The sequence below is a fragment of the Acomys russatus genome, chromosome 6 (assembly GCF_903995435.1).
Source record: "Acomys russatus chromosome 6, mAcoRus1.1, whole genome shotgun sequence".
In the NCBI taxonomy this organism is placed as follows: Eukaryota; Metazoa; Chordata; class Mammalia; order Rodentia; family Muridae; genus Acomys; species Acomys russatus.
Window position 1 is genome coordinate 55,221,100 of NC_067142.1, and position 22,200 is coordinate 55,243,299.

Consider the following 22,200-nt stretch of genomic DNA (forward strand, 5'->3'; position numbering starts at 1 on the left):
CACTGGAGATATTTCATGATCAAAACACAGCACATGAAAAAAACTTAATTAAAAAATAAATACTGTCTTCAAATTTTTTTAAAGTTAATTAAATTCCACATTTGATAGTCTTCTGCTCCCATTATGAAATGTTTGTGTGTATCTCTTTGTTCAGTGGCCAAGGAAGAGTATTGTTATGATTATTGTTGTATAGAACTGTGCCATTCTAGTTCTAATGCATGTAGTCACACTGTATTGTGTTACTTGTGGGAAATGCTCTCTTACCTTATGATATGTCTACTGTTCCTTTGACTGAATAATCTAATAGATATACTGTAAAAGTAATTGATATTGTATTTATATTTTAAACATATTGGCAAAACCAGAATTCTATGAAATTAGACCTAGCCAACAGCAAATAAAAACTGTCAACAACAACAAAAAAAGAAAACTGAGGCAGAGTGTGGGCATTCCTGTCGAATGGCCTGTGGCTCACAGCCTGGGGCAGCTTCCTCAGAACTGAGGAAGTGGTAGGGCAGAAGGGTGCCCAGAGATGAGCATCCATTGGCCGGCTCAGGGAGTTCATGATGGAACCTGATTGGTCGCCCAAACCTTTATAACCTGCTGTCTTTTCCGGAATAAATGAGCTGTTTTCCCTAGGTTTATTTTCACTCCCGGTATTCATGTGGTGACTCCGCACCACTCGCCCCCTCGGCCTAAACCCCCTTCCTTTTCCCATGGGCTGGACCCTCAGGAGGAGGAGCAACAGCAGAGAAAGAAATATTCCACACACTACACATGTAATTAAACACCCTTGGGTTCAGCCAGGATCATCTCTGAGAACCTCAGATTTGAGATACGCTAAGAAGATTTTGCTGGCTAAATGCTATTCAGAAGGCTCAGCATTTTAACTCTAAGGAAAAAAACAACAATTAAATCAGTCCCTCCCTGCGAAGCCCTTGCACAAAACTATGGAATCTCTCATGGGAGACAATGCCTTTATAGGAAACACATGGACTCCTGTCTGTCATAACCAGAGCATCTGTATGTATAGGTATCATGAAGTTATACAGAAAAACAAGCATAATAAACAAAGATCATCCCAGAAAGACATGATCTGCAGTTTGCCAAGAGGGAGCAGGATTACCATGTGAGGCCAGGAAACCATGGGACCAAACACATGAACACTTACTTCCGGCCTTGACTTCCTGTACTCTCCTTCACGTAGTAGCCCGGTTTGCACTCATATCTGCAAGTGGTGCCCACATCATGGTTGGCTTCCAGGCAGTGTGGCCGGAGTAAGTTAGCGTTGGGAATAACTGGAGGGGCTTTACATTCCAATTTGCAGTAGGCTTCAGGGAGAGACCAGAGTCCATCTTCAAGACAGGTCAGCCACGGGTTCAGTCCTGACTCCAGGAAAGACAAGCACATGGTGCTCAGAACAGAGAGCACATGGACAGAATGATGGCATGAGGAACAAAGGCTCTATGAGCATACTGGCTCTCTGTAAGTCCCATTATTCTGTGTTGAGCAGCGTCTGTAAAATCTCCCATCAAATGCCGGTCCTATATGTTCTTATTCTACAGCTTTCATTGAGGCCTCGCACACCATAGAATCACAAAAAGATCCCCTCGTCTCAATGGAAGAAGAGCCAGCAATCAAACCATTGCCTCCTTCCCACCTATAATAATAGTAATATGGATGGTATTAAAATAATGACAGTTGGCATATAATGGTGATTATACACCAGGCACTATTCTAAATGTTCTACATATGTGAACGTGTGTAAGTCCCAAACAGCAAACAACCCTATCAAATAGATTGTGGTTATGCTCTACTCAATAGATGAGGAAATGGGGTTTGCCCATGCTTATAAAAGCAGGCTCAGGGTCTAAGCTAGGTGGTTTGGATATAGAGTTTTGAACTCCAATACTATACTATGTGGTTCTCTGTAATTTGGTTTTTCCCAGTATAAACCAGGGCATTAGCATCGCTAGCCTGCCAACCTACTAAACCACATCTCTGAATAAGGCTAAGGGAGCCGCATATGCAATGAATCATTGTGTGGACACACTGAAGGCTGAGAAGTGTATCTACAGAGCAAAGTGTGGTAGATGGGTAGAGCCTGGTCCAAGCACCTCTTCATCTCAAGTAGTCACAAACTTAGGGATATGTTGTGCAACTGTGTTCTCCTTATCTACAAAATAAAGCAAAACAAACCTAATGCAGAATGTCCATGGGTATTAAAACCTAATAACATGTGCCTCACATGTTAATATTATCAGGAAAATTGTGCTGACCAGTTTTATTCTAAGAATACATATAAAAACAAAAAAGACTAAGGTTCATTCATAATTAACCTAATAATACTATATAATAATCCAGGATACCACTACACATGTTCAGGAACAAAGAATGGTGATATCTGAGAGGATTTAGTATTATCAGAAAACAGCAAGTTGGAAGCATATACTGGTGGGGAGAAAGTACAAAGGCACTCCCCTCAAGAGTGAGGGAAAGAGGGGGCATTCACAGTCAGGTCCCTGGGTGGCAAGACAGTACCTTGGAGCGTGGCTGGTGGGACACATGAGATGGAACAGCGTTTCAGATAGCTGGTGCCCTCCAAACATGAGAAGTTTGTATAATTCGCCAAAGACGAGTCTGGGATGCCACAGTCAAGGGGCTTGCAGTTCACATCCTTGTCCCAGCGGCCAGAGGAACAAGTGAGGAAAACCGCTTTCTAGAAACAGAGAATTTACTTCTGTCAGAGTCACGTAGAATGGCTATCAGAATCACTTCTGGCTTTGGAAGAGTCCCAGGGGTCAAGTGTGCCTTAGTCCTTTCCTGTGACTCCCTGTTTGGCTCCACCTTTGGGGGAATACTGACGGAGGAAGCCAGTTTGTACTAGGAGATCTAGGCCACTGCTCTTCCAAGCCACGTCTTCAGGCTGTCCTTTCCTGGCTCTGACCTCTCTATTTTCAGCCTCTGTCCTACTTGTTCCAGGCCCAGGATCTCACACCTCCTATTGGTACGTGAAGTTCTGCTCTGGGACCCAGGGGCAGACTGGAGAAGACAGGAGAAAAGGTCATGCTGGGATCTTATTCTCCCGGTTCTCTCCTGAAGTAATGGCTGCAGGCTGACTAGCCTGTGACTATCTATTTTCTCTGCTCTGTCCTCTTTTCACATCCCATGCGATCTGCTGCTCCACAGAGCCAACCTTCCAGGATTAAAAGTGAGCGCAGAGCCCTATTACCCTGGCCTATTGCACATTGCTCAGCACTTCTTTATATCTGGCCCACATTGTTTTGCCAAGTCTGTTTATAAACTTTTCTCAAATAACCTACCTTGGAAGAAGGTGCTATGAATTCAACTAGACTGGGCTAGAGAGTGAGATCCTCTCTCAAAAGCCCAAAGTAAAATAAATAAGAAATAAAAAGTAACACCTACCGTAGCATATGTACTGAACTTCATAACTGATAAAAAAAAATATGTTCAGTATATTTTCTAGCTTCCACACTCAAAACAATCCTTTCCGCTGTGGACACAAACACTAAGACACGTGGATGTTGACTACATTGCTCACTATCATGCAAATAAGTTACATGTCGTCTACTTCTTGCTGATACCATTATTAATAAGCACATTGATAATGCTACTAAAATTATGACCTCTGTCAAGAACAATAAATAGTATTTAAGAGAATTAATACCTACATGGTATTGCTAGCCAACCAATGGTAAGTGGTAAGTGGGAGTGAGTCTAGCCATGTTCCCAAACTTGCTATTTCAGTAGGTAGGCCTAAAGCACACTGCCATTATGTAAATGAGATTATATGCTTGGAGTACCCAGAAGGCCCTGGTCCTGCACTAAACAGGATGCCTTCCAGGGGCTAAAAGTCTATCAGTGGAGGAAATCACTGAAGCAGAGGCTGAGAAAGCAAAAGGAAAAAGGCAAGGAAGCAAAAAGGAAGCTGGCAGATGCTAACAATATATTTTAATTTGATCTAAAATAGTCCTTACAGCCTTCTATAATGAGTAGAGAGAATACACCATAAAGAATGTGTTAGAAATAAGAAAAGTGAGAAACATTCTAGAAGAAAGCCATAACTCTAGGAAGGTCAAGGCCTATCATATGATATTATGTGAGAGTGGAAGGAAGCACCCAAGGAGGCTGGAAGAAGAATGGCCACTCTCAGGAAGGAGGGCCTCAACATGGGGACTGAACTTGAAAGATCATCAGGACTTCTGAGGAGCTCAGGGAGGTGGGAGAAAAAGGCATCTGGCTAGATATGAAATGCTCAGGCGTAGTGACTATGAAACTCATGGCTTATTTGGAAAAACAAGTATCTGGCAATGGGGCTAAAGATCAAAGGCAGACAGAAGAGTCTCTGTGGTAAAATTACAGTCATCCCATCAGGAGACCACATTGGCACATGAGCCAGAGGTCCACCGACTGCTGAAGGCACCTATCACCCCTGACACTACATGTTGGCTCTGTGCTTTTCTTCTGCTTCCCAGTGTGTCCCTGTTGCCAGCCAGAAGGATCCAAGTCAAAGCCAGACACATTTTTCTATTTAGCTTCAGTTCTCATGTCAACAGAAAGCAAATATCCCCACTGTCTTGTGATCACGAGGCGGGATTGTACAATTTCCTGCATGGGGCCAGCGTCGGGTGACAGTGGCTGGTCAGCTGCAGGGCGCCATTGCTTACTCTATCATGTGTTTGGCAAATGTGAACCCCCATGCTCCTTCCAACCAGGCTTCTCTCACACTTAGCACAGTTAGGAGGCCTGGTTCAAACTGCAGCAAGCCGCTAATCATTTAAAGACTGTCTCTAAACTCCTTGTGTTAATGCCTGGCTTGTCAGGGAATTGTCCACTTTGTTTTAAATTTGTCCCACTTTAAAGCCTGACAAACATAGACTTTCTTTTCTGATCTTCTCAACCTACGACACACATGTATTTATGACACACATGTATTTAGCCCCTGACTAGTTGAATTATTTCTACATTGTTTGCAGCATGAAGTACCTTTGCCTAAGTCAGGAAGAGGAGATAAAAGATCTTTCTAGATCTAGATTAAAGCTAATGCTGTCATGAAACCTTCTCAAATTCATCTTGCCTTTAAATTCTGACCCTATCTAAGCAAGTGAAACCCTTCCACAGGTTCACAAACTGTTAAGTCAAAATGGAAACATTTTCATTTCTCAAACCATTAATGTCTGAATAGCAATCTCCTAGCAGGATCACGCATATTTCTGACTCCTCAAGCGTAACTGCAGTGTACCTCGTATATACTTCCACTTCCTCATAATGTGGTCCTGCCTCCCAGTGGTTCATTTGTGCTTAAAACTCCCCTGCTGAGTATTGTAAGCTTTGGCAAGGGGAGCAGGGAAACCAGGCATTTAGTTAGGACTAGTTTTCATGTTATTAATATAAGACTTACTAATGAGGGTGCCCAATGCCTATCATTCTACTAGAAGCTTTTAAATAATGTTCATCAACCATTGTAATAACTCAACAAGCTCAATATTTCTCTTTGGAATATTTACAAATGTGAAAACAAGCTTCATGGAATTGTTTTATTTTGTTTGTCCTTCACTGTTGTATACCTAAAAGAAAACAGAGACAACAATTTTGCCTAGATCTGCCTCTTTAATTCTCTTCTTCACTAATATATTCTACCCCAGGCCACCCCAAATCCCGAAAAATCGTGCAGTAAAATTTGGGATGGGACATATAAAAATGGTGAAAATTTAGTGCCACAATACAACCCCTGTCTTGGCTGAAGATTTAATGTTTTAAAGTACAACTTGGTTATGTTCCTCCAACAGTTTTGAAAGGGGATCAGGAGAGCACAAGGCTTACAGTGAACCTCAGGCAAGTTGACAGCAATATATTTTTTCTGTGACTTATGAGCAAGTCTGCTTCGAGAGAATCTTGTGTGTGAAGAAGACAAGTTGAGGGAACACCAAATAAGAATTCATCTCTCCTGAACATACAGTGAATAAACTAACACCCAAGGGAATCAGAGTTTCATATGTTTGAACACCTTGGATTGCTGTTCTGCCATGGTTTCCCGTTGCTTTCATGGAGATCTCGGTTTTTGCTCTCAGTGATTTAAGAACACCCACTCTTCCCAGTCTAACCAGAGAGAAGAGGATAAATTGCTTCCTGCCCCAGGATCTTGTTCCTTCTGATCACCAGCTTCTGACTCACCTGCAAGGTCCTGAAGAACTTTCCACTGCTGCTCTGAAGCACAAACCCTCTCTGACAAGTGACAGCACACTTCATGTGACTTGGGCCACTCGAGGTACAATTTACCATGTCTGTGTGATCAAGTAGCAATGGCGTACATCTTTCCTCTTCTCCACATGGTTGTTGGGCACAGCTGGGAGTGACAGAAACAGAAGCATCACAAGACAAGCTTAAACAACAGCAATATATGTCTCTGGACACTACCCCTAAACCTTAGAAAGTTTTTCTTCATGGTTGAAAGGGCATTTATCACTTGTTCTGTCTCTCAGAACTATGAGCCATGGTAAAAGCAAACCATGGCAGCTAGCTGCTGGCCTTCCAGGAGAGTCAATGTTGATGTGATGAAGTAGGAAATGGGTTCTCAATGTTCTAGATAATCTCAGAAACAACGACATTGAGAAATGATGCTCAAACATTAAACAACAGTATTTCTAGGTCCCAACAATTGGTATAGCCCCAGGACAAGCTGCCAGGAGAACCTAGAGGTCCTTGGATTCATCAGGCATTGGCCTTTTAGATAACTGATCATAAGGATGTCCTGGTGTGTCTGTATGAAGTTGGTGAATGGCTGAGATCATAGACTTGTTGACATGAACATATCTCAGCTCCCGGTACATACCACTGAAAGGAGCACAGGCTAAGGGAACCGGACAGTATGAGTTGAACCCCTATCACATGCCCGACATTGTGCCAGGGATTTCCAGAGATATTTCCTTAGCAGAGGATTATTTCTTGGACCGGTAGGATTATAAGCAGCCTGAGAGATACATAAACTCCTCCAAGGTTCAAGGAGATTCAGCCTGGGCTATAATAGCAGCAGCGATGCCATGGAGAGCGAGGCAAGAAGAGTGTAGCACCCACCACAGTGGAAGCACAGAGATTAGCTAAGGCATTTCCACCAGACTTCAGTCCTGGATCCACCATTTAATACCTGCATGATATGGCGTGAGTTATTCACACCCTAGTGTTTCAGATCCTCCCCTCAGAGGAGAGCATTTATAGGTTGCACACTTACAAAACTGATACCGTTCCCAGGTTAGCCCCTTTGCTGTCCTGCTGTCAAAGGTCCAATCTCATCTCAATATCTGTTTCTTATTAGACTCCATTCTTTTTTTTTTTTAATTATTTTTCTCACTTCGACACTTTTCTTGAGTTTAACGAGATTTCTAAAAGGCCTTCTCTCTCCAAGAAGCAACTCTCCACCCACTTATTTTTTTCCTTCAAATCTCAAAAAGTGGAAATATAAAAATAACTCCCTTCAAATAATTAATTCATTTGATCTTGGTATATATGAATTTTCTTGTTCTTAAATCACTTGATTAATTTACTCATCCATTTACCCACAAGACAATTATTACCCAATTGTGTCCTTAATCTCACAACTGTAGTATGAAGTTCTTGAAGAGAAATACTTCTTCCATCACAATTTTAAATCACCATATACTTGGCTATAGTGAACATGATAAAAGCTTGCTTAATTAAATTTGTTCCTATTTCAGATAGCAAAGCTACCCAGTGTTATTAACATGGAAAATATGTTCACTAACATGAGAAAATCACCTAACAATGATTCAACCATCCTGTGCCAATCATTCATTCACTGATAAACACAGAGCACAATAGGCCCAGAGATCTTAGCGGAACTGATGCCATGTTATAGGAATGGCCTAGCCAGTATGTAGACCCCAATTGCTTTGCTTCTCACTAGCTGAGATTGCTAACAACAGAGTTTCAACCAGGACATGGGTTTTAAGCCTAAAACTCAAAGAACAGTGAGGCTCAGGGCTGCATGATTTAAGCAAGTTCTCCATGGAGCCACAAGCAGGCAATACATTTCTATTTGACTTGGAGAGTCTCCATGTGTGTTGTGTGGTGACATTGTCTTACAACAAAAGGACATAGTCTTTGCAAGACATTGAGCTGAGCACTGGTGGTATAGCAAAGACTGTGCCCTTAAAGAACCCAGTCTAGTGAGAGAGAATTGTACCACCTCTTCTTCCTCTTGATGTCCTTGTCAGTGATGGTAATCACTAGAGAAAGTAGATATCACTCATCATCAGTGATGCATTCTGCTTGCCCTTGGTTTGTATTAGTTGTCAATGACTTTATCAGACAATTGGAGAACAATTTAAGAATGTAGAAAATGAAATGCCATCAAAATGTGCATCGGTCCTATAATGATTGAGAGTTGGTCTAGAAAGCAGTAGCCTCTAAATAGTGGGTTTGACTTGACTTGGATAAATGGCTGTCCCTGATGCATGGGGCTTAAACACTATTCCAGGGACAGTCTCCTTTCTTCTGTGCATGCCTGAGAGGTAGAGAGTGGAAAAGGTGGAGATACATGATGGAGTTGGATCTTTTTGCTGTCTTATACCACCATGGTTATTCCCTATGACGATATCACATCCATGCAGCCCAATGAGAAGAGGAGAAATGTAACCCGAGGAAAGCAGGATCATTAATGAATAAATGTGAATTTCCCAAATCCAATGCTGATCAGAAGGTCTGCAATATAAGAAATGAGTCTGTCTCTGACTCTTTACTCTTTACATCTGGATAAGGGAATCAAAACTTGACTGTCCTTTGGGTGAGATCAGTATACTTCCTTCATAATGCCAAAGAACTACAAATTCATAAATGCTGCATATTATCCATCACCAAGCCACTGCATCTCCTTTAGTGTGTTCTGAGCAGGAAGGCCTAGTAAAAGGTCATTAAATCTGGTTTACATGTCAACTGATTGCCAAGGGGCTTGCATGAAGGAGCACATGCTGCTTTTGGTGACTTTATCCAATCAATCCACATCACTATGAAGGATCAGCACATGCTGAGACAGGACAGAGAGTGAGCACTGTGCATGAGCCTCCTTCCATTGATATGTCTAGAACCACATGTATTGCTGGTGTTGTGAGCATCTTTCTAGCACCAGGAGTGTAGCCAGCATTGGTAACGGAGCAGAACTCAAGACAGGGAGTGCACAAGAGGGAAAGGTGTCATGAAGTAAGACCATGACTAGAGAGGAGAGAGAGAGAGACAGAGACAGAGACAGACAGACAGACAGACAGAGAGACACACAGACAGACAGACAGAGACAGACAGAAAAAGAAGAGACAAACACAGACATAGACAAAGAGAGACACAGAGAGACAGAGAGAGAGAGACAGAGTCAGAGACAGAGGCAGACAGAGAGACAGAGACAGACAAAGACAGACAGACACAGACACAGACAGAGACAGACCGACAGAGACAGACAGACAGACAGACAGACAGACAGACAGAGACAGAGACAGAGAGAACACAAAACTAAACCTGTTTATGGAGTGAGAAATGGTTTTGTGGCAGCTGCTGCAAATTCTTTCACTAGCTTATATTTCCATTTACTTCCTTTTAGAGGAATTTGTTTTATGAGGACGGTGTTTGTCAGGTCGTTAGCTTCTGATGGCATCTGGTACCAATTGTGGGCTTCTCTCCCTTGCACCCTAATCCCAAATCCTCTTTGGCATCTCTCTTCCACTACAAACATTGCCTCCTGAGTGACTGTGTTGTGTACCGCTATCATTGCACCTTGTGATGTTCTCCTTTCTCCTAATGTGACCTCAGTTCTTGTAGCATGAAGACAGGGCTAATAACACAAATAGTTCGTCTCAAAAGCTTTTTTCTGTTGACTGCTGGAAAAGGTTAATGAAGGTGGCAAAAGTGATGCTTTGCAATGTAGTGAGGGTGAGAGGGGAAGAAAAGATATTTATCTTGGGTTGGAATACAAGGAAACTAAAGTTGTTTGGAGACTGGCTAGAGGCCACACATGGAGTCAGGGAAATCCTCATCTCCTAGGCCTCCCTGCTGGGCCAGCTTAGACCATGAGGCCTAGGCATGAGGTGGCTTTCCTGCTGTGTTCTCCTCAAGTCAGCAAAGAGCAGTGTTGGCTGCCTGAACTAGAGTTCCTTACCAGAGGAAAGACATGCAGAATACTATTAGATCATTTAAACTGGCAACTCAAGGGGGCAGTGTTTGTCCAGATGCTGTCAGCAAAACGCCATGTGTTTCCCCTTTGGTAACGTCTCCTTTTTCTCCTACCTGCTTTTTCCGATATCTCTCTATACCTCATCAGAGTGTCTTCTGAGATCCATCCAATGTAGCTTACAGAATTGTAAGCCAAAGGATTGAATTGTTCATGATTGACTTTCAGGTCCTTAGAAATCACAGCACGGATGTGTTCGCCTGCTCATATTCTAGCTTTATTATATTTTCTGTCTCTCTGTTTTCTGAGAAGTCTCTGCCCTCTTTCTTTTGGTTCTGATTCTAAAAACTACATGCTGAAGGAACTTAAACTGTGCCATTAAAGTCAGGAATCCCTGCTAAAAAGCAGTTTAAGCCCAAGCTCTCCTTTTCATATATGGAATTAACTCCCAATTCCTCCATATTCGGTCCTAACAGTCTCCTGCTGTATGGTTTCTCCTCAGGTGAGACAGAACATGCAGATGGTGCCCAGAAGTGAGAAGCTCCACTACATGATTCTGTGGAAGATTGGTCCTCTGCTCTATGAGGAAGGCTCTCAACAGTAGCTGTGTCGCAGACTCACTTAAATACCCTTTAAGGCATGCATCTTTCCAGATCTTATCACCTGAGGGATTTTTATACTATCAGTGGTGGGATGACAGAATTGGTGATACCTTTAAGTTTCAAACACTTGTTTGGCTTCTGAGCCAGTGTCTTACTCTGTTCCCCAGGTTGGACTTGACTTCGTCTTTATTACCCTCCTGCCTCCTCAGATCCAGCTGGAATTACAAGCATGCACCAGCATGAGCAGTTGGTTTCAGAGATTTTACTACTCACCAGGAATGAATCCTAGCCCACTAAAGGTCTGGATACATATAGCCTGACAGAAATATCAGTTCCAGAGTCCAAGACTACATGAGAGCAAAACTCCTTCCAGAAGGAGAAATATATTTCATTGCTGAATCATTATATTTTAATATATTAAATCTAAATTATCACATGGAACTCACGGGCTAGGCCAAAAGCATATTCTCCAGTTCTGACAAAAATTTAAATACATTTAAAGAAGGAAAATAAATCATGTGCTACTTATGAATTGACGGCTCCTTCAGAGACAATTTTATCATTACATTGATTTGACCTTCACGATTGAATAAGATTTGAAAGGGCTAAATAAATGTGCTGGGAAGTTATTTCTAAGGCTTTATAGATAGAACACAGGGAAATGGAGCAACGTTAATGCATGTGGGAAATCATGATTTTTCCTGTCACTATCAACTGGGAACACCACTCACTATGTCTGAATCTCTTCCACTCTTCCACCAGCAGATTTAGAGAAATGTGATCAACACCTGTCTCTGACAATGACATTAGAAAGAAGCTCTTCAATGGTTAAGTGACAAACAGCTCGAGGGTGAGACCAGATGACAGACATCATTTTCGGCAGATAGAGTAGCCAGACCCACTGACAAGCTGGCTATGAGCTGTCCCCATAGGATGCCAAAGCAGATACCTCTTGTTAATTTTTCTGTTCTTGACACTGCAGGCATGTTGGCCTTATTTCCAGGCTGATCCACACTGTAAAAGTGAGGCAGTCTCTGATAAATGAGGAACTTGTGACAATCTACGGTTGCCACACACCATTGGTCTGATGTCCTACTGAGGCTCTGGCTCACCTTGGAAGAGTCACTGAGAATTAGTTCTGAGACTCTGGTTCTCTAATATTGGGTTAAGGAATGTTTGTGTGCTAACTGTGCGAAGACATAATATACTATAGAAGAACTAGACTTTGCTAAAAGTGAAATACGGCTGAAAGATAAATCAACCCAAATCCTTCACTGTAGATGGGGAAATAGAACTCAAAAGAAATGGGTTGATATTCCTCCAGAGCACCCCGCAGCCTTAATATCATGCTGAGAGAACAAAGAAGCATTTAGTTAATATTTGTCCAAACTCAAATTTAGGGTGATATCAGCTCATGTATTTTCCTAAAGCCAATATTCTACCGTCACTGAAGCATCCAGAAGATTCGGAGCACAACGTCTCTATCTTCCTAGAATCAATGTTGGGAGAAACTGTCTGGCATCTGCTTCCCACTCTTGAAGAAAGAGCCTCAAATGGTAGAAAACTCAGAGAACTCAGTAGACACTACTACTTTCTGGGCTGCAGGCTTGGTTTGCCCTGCTGACACCTATGACCTTGGATAAATCTCTTAACTATTCTGGCTTTTTGTCTGCAAGTTTGTAAAATAACAGGGTTGAAATAGGTCCTACCAAAGGCACTGCCAGCTTTAGCATGGTATTTAATTTCACAGATGAGGTGATGGTGGTATTGGGGTGGGAGTCCAGAAAACTCAAAAACAGACAGGATGTGGTGGGGAATGCAAGAAAGGGTTTGTCATGATCGTTCTTGCCCAAAAGAAATCCTGTGCATTAGTCCTACTTTTTAAGTTCTTTAGTTAAGTAACCTGTTGCAATGCCTTTATCCAAGATGTGTTGCTATTGCCTAAACAGTAATCCCAATGCACTCTCTACAGAAGCTCACGTAAGGTCGAATACTAATAGAGTATAGTGTACTAATACTGATAGGGGATCAGATGCCCCTCCACTCTGCTTTATTGATTCTTATTGAAATAAGAGGGCGTGGGCTAAGAAGGGATATATGCATGGGATTTGGCATCAGTCAGCAGTGGGGTGTATAGAAAGGATTGGTGGGGATAGAGTCTTCATTAATCTTCCCACTACCAACCAGCCAAAGGGAACAAAAGCAGCCATCCTCAGAAAGCATGTGAGTTCACAACCTATGTCTTTCTCACCTGTAGCTTCATTCGTTTGCATGAATAGGAACCAGGTTAAAATGCAGAGCATATTTCTAACAGCCTTCGCCAGTCAACTTCTGCTAGTCTGAAGTGTTCTCCAGAAAGGGTCGTACCAAATGAAAAGAGGAAATTGCTTAAAATTCTTGGTTCCTGAGTAAAATAGCAATCCTGGTACTAGTCCTAGTTATTCCCTCATAATACAGGGCGGGGGGGATGACTAATTACTACACCCAGTAGGCCTCTCCCATCCTTGCATTCTGAGAAAGTGAAGTTTGTCTGTGATCCTTTCTTTAAGTCTCCACACTAACTTTGGATCGCCATTTACTCCACTGGTCCCGCCAGGCCGAGTCATCGCTTCCTAGAATGTGACCTATTTGTAAGATTAGAAGTAGACTCCGGTGGCCCCAACACTTGGTAATTCATTTTATTCATTTCTAATTCTGGGCACAGATTTTACCATGTCTGGCTGTAACACCAGAAGTCCCATCCAAATGCCCCTGTCCTTCTAAAAAGAAACAGATTTGCCTCACACAGCCAAAAGCACTCCCTTTCAAAAGCCCTGTCTCACCAAGTTTCAAACTTCATGATTTTTATGTAGATTATAAAATATGTAGAATACCAAAGAAAGAGTCAAAATAATCTAATTACTGACTAACAAGCAGAGACTGCTTGCCAGCACCTGCCCAGAGAGGCAGAAGCACCCATCTGAAGTGGCCATGGGGTTTCCAACTATGTGCCCTAACAATTTCCAAAGGCTGCAGCTCTCTCCACATGGGGCATTTCCCAATGAGGAATGATTTACTGGAGTTCTGAAAGAGGCTGTTTTGTTGGTGCCTTCCCTGCCCACAAGTTGCCCTTGGATTGCAATTAAACTATAAACCGAGGAGTGACAATCATCCAGCTGTATTCACAGGCTGATGAGCCTTGGGAATTGTGACACATGTGAAACTAAGTGAGGAACGGCTACTGACCATGTCACTACTAAAAATGAAGCTACAGACAAGAAGCTCCAAGCAGCTTAGCTTGGCTGTGACCCTTGTACAAGCTAGGGGCAAATGGAGGCCTACCACCCTGAATAGGTCCTCAGCTCACAAGACACACAGTAGGAAACACATGCTGAACCCTTCGGGACTCTTGCTTTCCCACTTTCACACTTTCTAGCTTCTACAAGAGAAGCTTCCGATGTAACAATCCCAGAACCTGATGCTCTTTTATTGACGTCTTGTTTGTATTATTAATTTCTGTGGTTTCCGTTTTCTCGTTAGAACTATTGGGCCTTGCAATGTTAATAACTCACTTGCCTGTGGAGGAAAGAAAGAATGGCATGCCCTGAAATCATGTCGTGACGCTAGACAATGCAGCCCTTCTAAAACTCTACACTTTAGACTTGCTGCTACGTCAGTGTTCAGACGTCCTATACCTCTGTGGCTATGCTGAGCACACAACCACACAGGGCCACGGGATCATTCCAACCAGAGCTTATGCACAAATGTGTCAACAGTGTCTGCCTACTTGGCAGGCTGGGAAGTTAAATTCTGGAAATATTGCCTTGCTTTTATTCTCTGTGCTTTTCACAGCTGCCATGAAAATAAACCACGTTAACAAGACTAGTGCGAAGTAATGTGCTGGGGACATTTTCAAGTCATCCCCCTTTTTTCACACTTTTTAAATTCTTTCTCCTGCTGTAAATTGTATGGATGCCTACACTGAATGCTATTTCAGCAGGGTGCTGGTCAATATTTTGCATTAGCAAGGTCCACAGGAGAATCCATGTTATATAAAACATACTCTCTTCTGATATATTGTTGTTTTCCATTTTAAAGAGACCTTTGCAGATTGTCAGAACTTCATGAAAATACTTCCTATTGGCAGATGCTCAGACGCCATGATAAGCCACTACAGACATTGTTGCAAGGCCACTGCTTTGAAATTGGGCTTTTCTTGGTGTTTGGCTCCAGCCTTGGCCTCCCTGTCCTACAAGATACTTGTTACTCAGATCCTAGATTTCCATTGAAAATTGCCTCCTAAATTATCCTTAGAACATACCCCACTAAGAATAATCTCCTATTTTAATAAAAGATATTAAAAATAGTTCTATATAAATGCATGCTAAGAAGCTCCCAAGTGAGAATCATGCATATGGCTTGTTACTTTTTTCTATATAGTTCCATTAGAAAATAAAGCCCCAAAAAGACTCAAGTACCTCCCTGTGGCTCCCAGTGCAGACTGTTGCCCACCCCGCCACTTTTCATTGTCCAGGGGACTCAGACTCTTCTCTTGTGGGTTCTCATCCTTCCCTCTTACTTTATGGGCAAATCATTCTGGGAAAAGAAAGTTGGGCAAGAAATCTAGGGAACAATTGAGCGGATATAATTCTTTCCTTGCTCAAAAGAAACTGGGCAGGAAGAAAAACAAATTCAACGTTAATTTGCTAAACTGCTTTGGGGAAGAAGATAATCAAATGAGTAGAAATGTAATACATATTTTATTTCTATAGTGCCTTTCCCAGCAGTAAAGGAGATCATTTCCCATCACCCGCGAGCACTAAAAGGGAAGCCTCTGCTAAAACTAAAAGATGAAGAGCCAAGGAATAAGCAAACAATTTAGCTTTAGCCCCCAAGCAAGGGGAGGGGCGGGGGAAGGGAAGCCTCCGTGCCATGCAGCTGTCACCAGGAAGGGAATCTGCAGTTTCTGTGTCGATGAGCAAAGAAATGGCAGGCAGAGTGAAGTATTGGGCTCTGATCTGTGTTGAGTGGGAAGGGCATTTCAAATCTTGGCTCTAAGTGTTTGAGAGACTATAGGATCTGAGAGAGAGAGAGAGAGAGCAGCAAATATTGTCCCAGGGAACAATGAAGCACGCAGCGGGATGACAGGGAATGAGTTAGGATGATCCTGTTAAGACCAGAACCTGACTAGAGTGGGAACAGAATGTGAAGGTATTGAGCTCAGCTTTGGCTGGCCGGCCATGGATTAGGACTCTGAGGCCTTATGACTAAGGCACTGTTCTACCAGGAACTATTACTTAGCCAAGAAGAAATATTTCTACACCTGAGTCCCTACATCTCCTAAGTAGAAAACACAATCACTTCCTCTAACAATTCTCTGGGTATCATTGAAGTCATAGAAGCAAGGTCTTTGAGAAAACTCCTTCAGCTTCTTCTGTGTCCTTTTCTTCCCATCCCATGTCTGGGATGCTTTCTCCATAAAAAGGGGACAATGACATGTAGATAATTCTTATGTGGCTTACATTATTGCAATCAGTAATACCTCCATGGCTGTGCTGAGCACAAAAATGGTCTACCTTTTGTGTCACAATCACAGGGATGCACCCAAAAAGATCCTAAAAGGCTGGGCAACTGGTGAGTGAACTTGAGAGAGTGGTACCTGTGTGTCCAGAGTCCGAGAGTACAAACAGGACACTGCGTTATTTAACAGTAGGTTGTCTCCTTATCTCCTTGATTATTTATTTATTTTACAGACCTCATGAGATGATAGCCCAAAGGTACAAGACTACACAAAGATAAAGAAAAGGGCTCATGTAGTATATGTGTACGTAGACTAGGAAGTCTCTAGTGGGCTCCTGAGGCAATAAACCCAAATCAAATATATATTATTCCCTCATTAGTCTTTTCTCAAGAAACTGTAGAATGTTCAGCCTTAAATAGGATTTACATACCACACAGGACTACAGTGGAGAAGCTATCCAATGCTCTTCTCTGGCCTCCCATCATGCACACAGGCACACGCAACCACCCATACACATTGACAAATACTGCACACCCAGAGGTACCATACTCACACATGTATACCCACCCACACATATACATTCACACACAATCAATTAATTGCAAAATTTTAAAAGAATAAGCATAAACTACAGCAGTGAGTGATGGTCTGTGGCAATGTGGGTTCATCAGTTGGAAAAAAACGGACTGTTCTGAAGATGGCAGTGGATAAAGGTGACCATTGTGACTGCGTGAAGGGTAGGGATATACTGGAGATCTTCGTACATTCCTTTCAACTTTGTTGTGAACCAAAAGCTAATCTAAAATAATATCCTTTAATATTAACAATGCTCTTCTAGAAGGCACAATTATTTAAATGGTTAAATCATTTTGAAATTAGTTTTCTAGTTCAATGCACATTACATTAACCTTTTCAGAAAGATTGCTTTGCATAAGTGTGAAACACTCTCATTCATCATAATGAAAAGAGTAAAAACAATGATATAATTTAGACAATAACAAAAAACTTTTCTATGTTGGGATTTTTATATAACTTCATTATTTTCCAGGAAAAAAATATGCCCTATACCATTAATTCAATTTCACTTTGATGAATATGTTAACACTTTCTTTTGAGCCATAGAGAAGGTGGCTTTGGAGCAGGTAGAAAGATATGGAGAAATGAGCTTGTAAATAAATTCTGAACAGGGGCCATTAATAAACTTATGAGACAACAGAGAGAAACACACCAATGAGTGGGATGCTTAAACCATGCACCTACCTACCAGCAACTAGGGAATTTGTCCAGCAGGCGCTTTTCCCTGCATCACTCTTCCAAAATGATTACTTTTTTCTTCCTGCATGCTAATTCCTCACATAGCCCTCTGGCCTAGACAGTCCCACAAGCTAAAAGAGCATGGCTATCACATGTGGCTCTGTCAGGATGCTCAACACTTAACATACTTGTAATTCTGGCACCTATGAGTACACTTGCCTAGCTCAGGTTAACTGCGTGTTGCTCCCGCCTTCTGGATCCATACATGTGTAGGCATCTCAGCATGAGGACTCTTGGGACTAGTGACTTTCTTCTAAACCACCTAACAAGAAGCCACTTCTGTTATTATGGCAGTATGGTTGGAATTCTTCTGACCCCGTGTGTGTGTGTGTGTGTGTGTGTGTGTGTGTGTGTGTGTGTGTGTGTGTGTGTGTGAGTGATGTTCAGGTGTGCACACCTGTGTGTGCACATGGTCAAGGAAGAGGTAACTTTAGTTGTCTTCCTTTATCTCTTTTGCCAACTGCCTTAAGACAGATTCTTTCAGTGAACCAGAAGCTCTCCGTGTTGTCTACCCTGGCTGTCCAAGAAGCTCTCGAGGGCCTCCTCCAGTGTTTCTACCCACAGTGCTGAAGTTGCGGGCACACGAATTCAGACCAGACTTTTTACATAGGTGATGGAAATTCAAACTCAGGCCCTCATGATGACAAGGTAAGCTCTCTCACACACTGAACCATTCCCCAAAACCTTTACCAAAACACTTACTGACAGATTGTCTCACTAGGTATGAGATGCCCTGTGTGGAAGTGGAAGCAGCCAGAAGCCAAGGAGGCCCCTTTCCGAGAGTGTGTTTTAGAACCAACTGCCAACTATATGAAACTTTGCTATCACTTACCTCTGTTAAGTGTTCTGATGTGAACCTAGTTCTGGCTGAGACCTCATCCTAGCCTCAAAGACAAATGAGCTAGGCATAGTCTAGACATCTATCTTGGAAAGAGGGTGGCAGCTTTCTTGAAAATTAGTAGAAAGAACTGGTCATTCTTTCCAGTAAAGCTTTCCACATTAAAAATGACTTACATAGATGTTAGTCTCAGCTTTGCTGATCTGAAGTAAGTGGTCTTTGTATCACATATACTTCAGTTTCTTAATGGAAAAATGATGTTTGGCACATTGTGACACCTGAAATATTTTGGAAGATGAGTACTCTATTTCTTTATATGCACGCACATGTATACACATGAATATCACCAGAGTGCTCACCATAAAAATATTTCAGTTTACAGACTGATTCACATTAAGCTTTTCAGGGAGTTTCTGAAATGAAGCAACAGTATTCTTCTAATTGGAATATGGCAATAGACATACACACATATATGTATTCATCATGGCAGGCCAAACTATTACACAAAACAATATTTCATTTAATAAAATAATAAAAAGAATTAAAAAAAATCTATCCATCACTGATCTGTCTATCATACACACACACACACACACACACACACACACACACACACACACACACACACAATTTATATTATATTCTGGGTAGACATGAAATAGAAGAAATAACTCAGGTTGCACATGCATAGTCATTAGAAAAATAAATACCTGATTCAATTTTACATTAAAATACTTGGTCTTGACAGGTGATGATATAAAGGAAATTTCATTTTGGTAGTATCTATTATTTGTTTTCCATTTCATCCAGAATGTGTAGTTTAAATACTGAATAAGATAATGAAGTTTTAATGTTTTATACATGCCTTGGACTTACATTGAAAACATTAAAAGACTAAAATATACATTTTTACTTAGTGCAAGCTACTTAGAGGTTGCATTGAAAATGGTCATCATAGTCAAGCAACGAACTTACAGGAAATTTTATCCTATTTGAAAGGTAGAATGATTTTGTATGTGTGTGTGCATGTGGTGTGTATGTGTGTGTGTTTGATGAGACTTTCTTTCCCAACTATTACTGTGTCAACACCCAGTTGTGAACCCTGGCTTCATTGCCCTACTTTGTGGTACCAGACCTGGGCTGTGAATAGTCTCTTTTGATAGAAAGAATAGCATGGCATCTCAACCATGTTCATAGCGGCCTTGTTCATAATAGCCAGAACATGAAAATAGCATAAGTGTCCCTCAGTAGAAGAATGGATAAAGAAATGGTGGTACATTTACACTATGGAATACTACTCAGCTATTAAAAACAAGGAACTCCTGAAATTTGTGGACAAATAGATTGAACTAGAAATGATCATAATGAGTGAGTTAAGCCAGAAGCAGAAGGACTCAAATGGTTTATACTCACTTATATCTGGACACTAGCCCAAGGAACATGTCCCATGAAAGTCTTCACTTACTAGGAAAGTGGGACAGAGGGGAAGACATCCTATTGGGACTCTAGGTGAGAGAATCATGGGAGAATGAGGAAATAGAAGGATCCAGAGGGTCCTAGAAACCTACAAGAAGAACATTATGACAGGCGCATCTGGGACCAGGGGTTCTGCTCAAACTATGGCACCAGCCAAGGACAATATATACAGTAAACTTCGAACCCCTATCCAGATCTAGCCAATGGACAAGATATTCTCCACTGTTGAGTGGAGAATGGGGACTGACTTACACACGAACTCTGGTGCCCCATATTTGATCATGTCCCCTGGATGGAGAAGCCTGATGACACTCAGAGGAAGGATAGCAGGCTACCAAGAAGAGACTTGATACCCTATGAGCAGATACAGGGGGAAGGCGTCCCCCTCAGTCACAGACATAGGGGAGGGGAGTAGGGGGAAAGTGGGGGGGAGGGAGGAATGGGAGATACAAGGGATGGGATAATAATTGAGACGTAATATTAATAAATTAATAAAATATTATATATATAACAAAAAAGAATAGCATGGCGTTTTCTTCATCAGAGAACACAGAAACATATTGCAGGATCAAAGGACTTACCTCTTCTCTACTCTATGACACCCTCACTCTAATCCCACTTCACTCAGTGGTTAGCAATGTGTGGGACAGCAGCGAGTGCTCATCACACAGTAAGTTATAGCAGTACTTTTCACACCTCAGCTAGCTTCCCTACAGCAGTCCACAGACCCAATTAAGTTTTCACACTTTAGAGGGGTGACCTTCCAGAATTTCAAAAGGATCTTGATGGTATCTTTCCAACAAGTCTTAATATGTCCTCAGGTTGCCGTTTGGTAACAAGCTACCCTCCCCAACACTCACATGCAATGTAGGGGAGTTCCTGGTGGCCAGACCCATCCTGTAGAATTTTAGCCAGCTTCTCTAAAGCCATTGTACTCAGGCTCTATCTTCTGCCATGAGAAGCAAATCTCAGCTTTGAGTGAGGACCTTTTTCCATACTTGTTCCTTCCTTGGATACTCTGGCACCAGTCACAAAATAATCATTGTTCCATTTATCCAGAGTTCTCTTTATCCCTCAGGAGTTAGTTACTATGTTAAACTCCCTGTTTTAATTACTGCATCCTCACTTGACCTTAACTGACACAGAATGACACCAGTAATGTCACAGGAAGACAGATTCACAGAGACTCCACTTAGGAATCAGTTTGGTTGTTCTTCTAGGCTCCAGTGCCATGCTGAGCACCTTGTTAGTGGGAATACAATGTAGCTTGAATGATAATGTCCCACATAGGTTCATATATTTGAACACTTGGTTCCATTATGGTGACACTGCTTGGGGAGATTAAGGAGGTATGGCTTTGTTGGAGGAAATATGCCACTTGGGATAGGCTTTAAGAGTTTTAAAACTCAGACCACTTGCAGACCATTCTTTTATTTCATGCTTATGGTTCAAGATGTGAGATTCAAGCATCCTGCTCTTGTTACCATAACTACCACTTGCTGCTATACTCCCAATACACTGTCACAGACTCTTAGCCCCTGGAACTATAAGCCAAAGTAAACCCCTCCTTTGTTAAGTTGTCTTGCCCATGGTGTTTTGTCATGCAAAAACCAAGTAACTAATATATATTCTATGGCATGAAATGGCATCATAGTAAGCCAAGCCTTCACTATGATAAAACACCAACTCAAACCAGTGTTTTGAGAACCTAAATGGATGCTGTATGTAGGAATCCTAGGCACCTGTGACCAGGCACATCACAACAACCAAAGAAAAGAGGGCACGGTGAACTCAGAAGGAGAACCCTCTTCCCTGTGTGCTCAGAAAATATGGTGCTAGCTGAAAAAGGATAAATATTAACAAAATCCAGATGTGATTTTACAATTCATGTGTTGAGAATAGATATATCAAGAAGAGTCAACAGATTTGGTACCCATTCTAAGAGGACAATGGCAGAAAATAAAGGTAAGAAATGGTGAAGCAAACTTTATGTACACTGCTCCAACTTGGTGTCATCATGTCCTCCTACAAAACCTATCTACATTGCCTTCAGATATGTGCCAAGATAACATACTGTCCCGGATTCCTGCTGAAATATAACAATACAGAAAAATGTGAACCTCTGATTGATATCACAAACCAAAACTAGAATCATCTGAAGTTACCACCTGATTACAGAATAAGCTAGAACTAAATTTACAACCCTCATTAGTAGTCAAAGCATATGCTTCTTGGTTGTCGGTGGTTGTTTTTTCCCCTTAGAGTAGACCTGTATTAA

The 22,200-nt window shown here is 41.8% G+C and overlaps 1 protein-coding gene across 1 annotated transcript in view; it reads right to left on the reverse strand.

Moving 5' to 3' along the window:
* Pappa2 (pappalysin 2) overlaps positions 1 to 22,200 on the reverse strand; it is a 198,475-nt gene that overhangs the window by 35,214 nt on the left and 141,061 nt on the right. The window contains exons 14-16 of the mRNA XM_051148331.1: positions 6,196 to 6,367; positions 2,542 to 2,719; positions 1,172 to 1,385 (exon numbers count right to left, since the gene is read on the reverse strand). Coding sequence (XP_051004288.1) covers positions 1,172 to 1,385; positions 2,542 to 2,719; positions 6,196 to 6,367 — 564 coding nt within the window. The remainder of the gene's footprint in view (positions 1 to 1,171; positions 1,386 to 2,541; positions 2,720 to 6,195; positions 6,368 to 22,200) is intronic.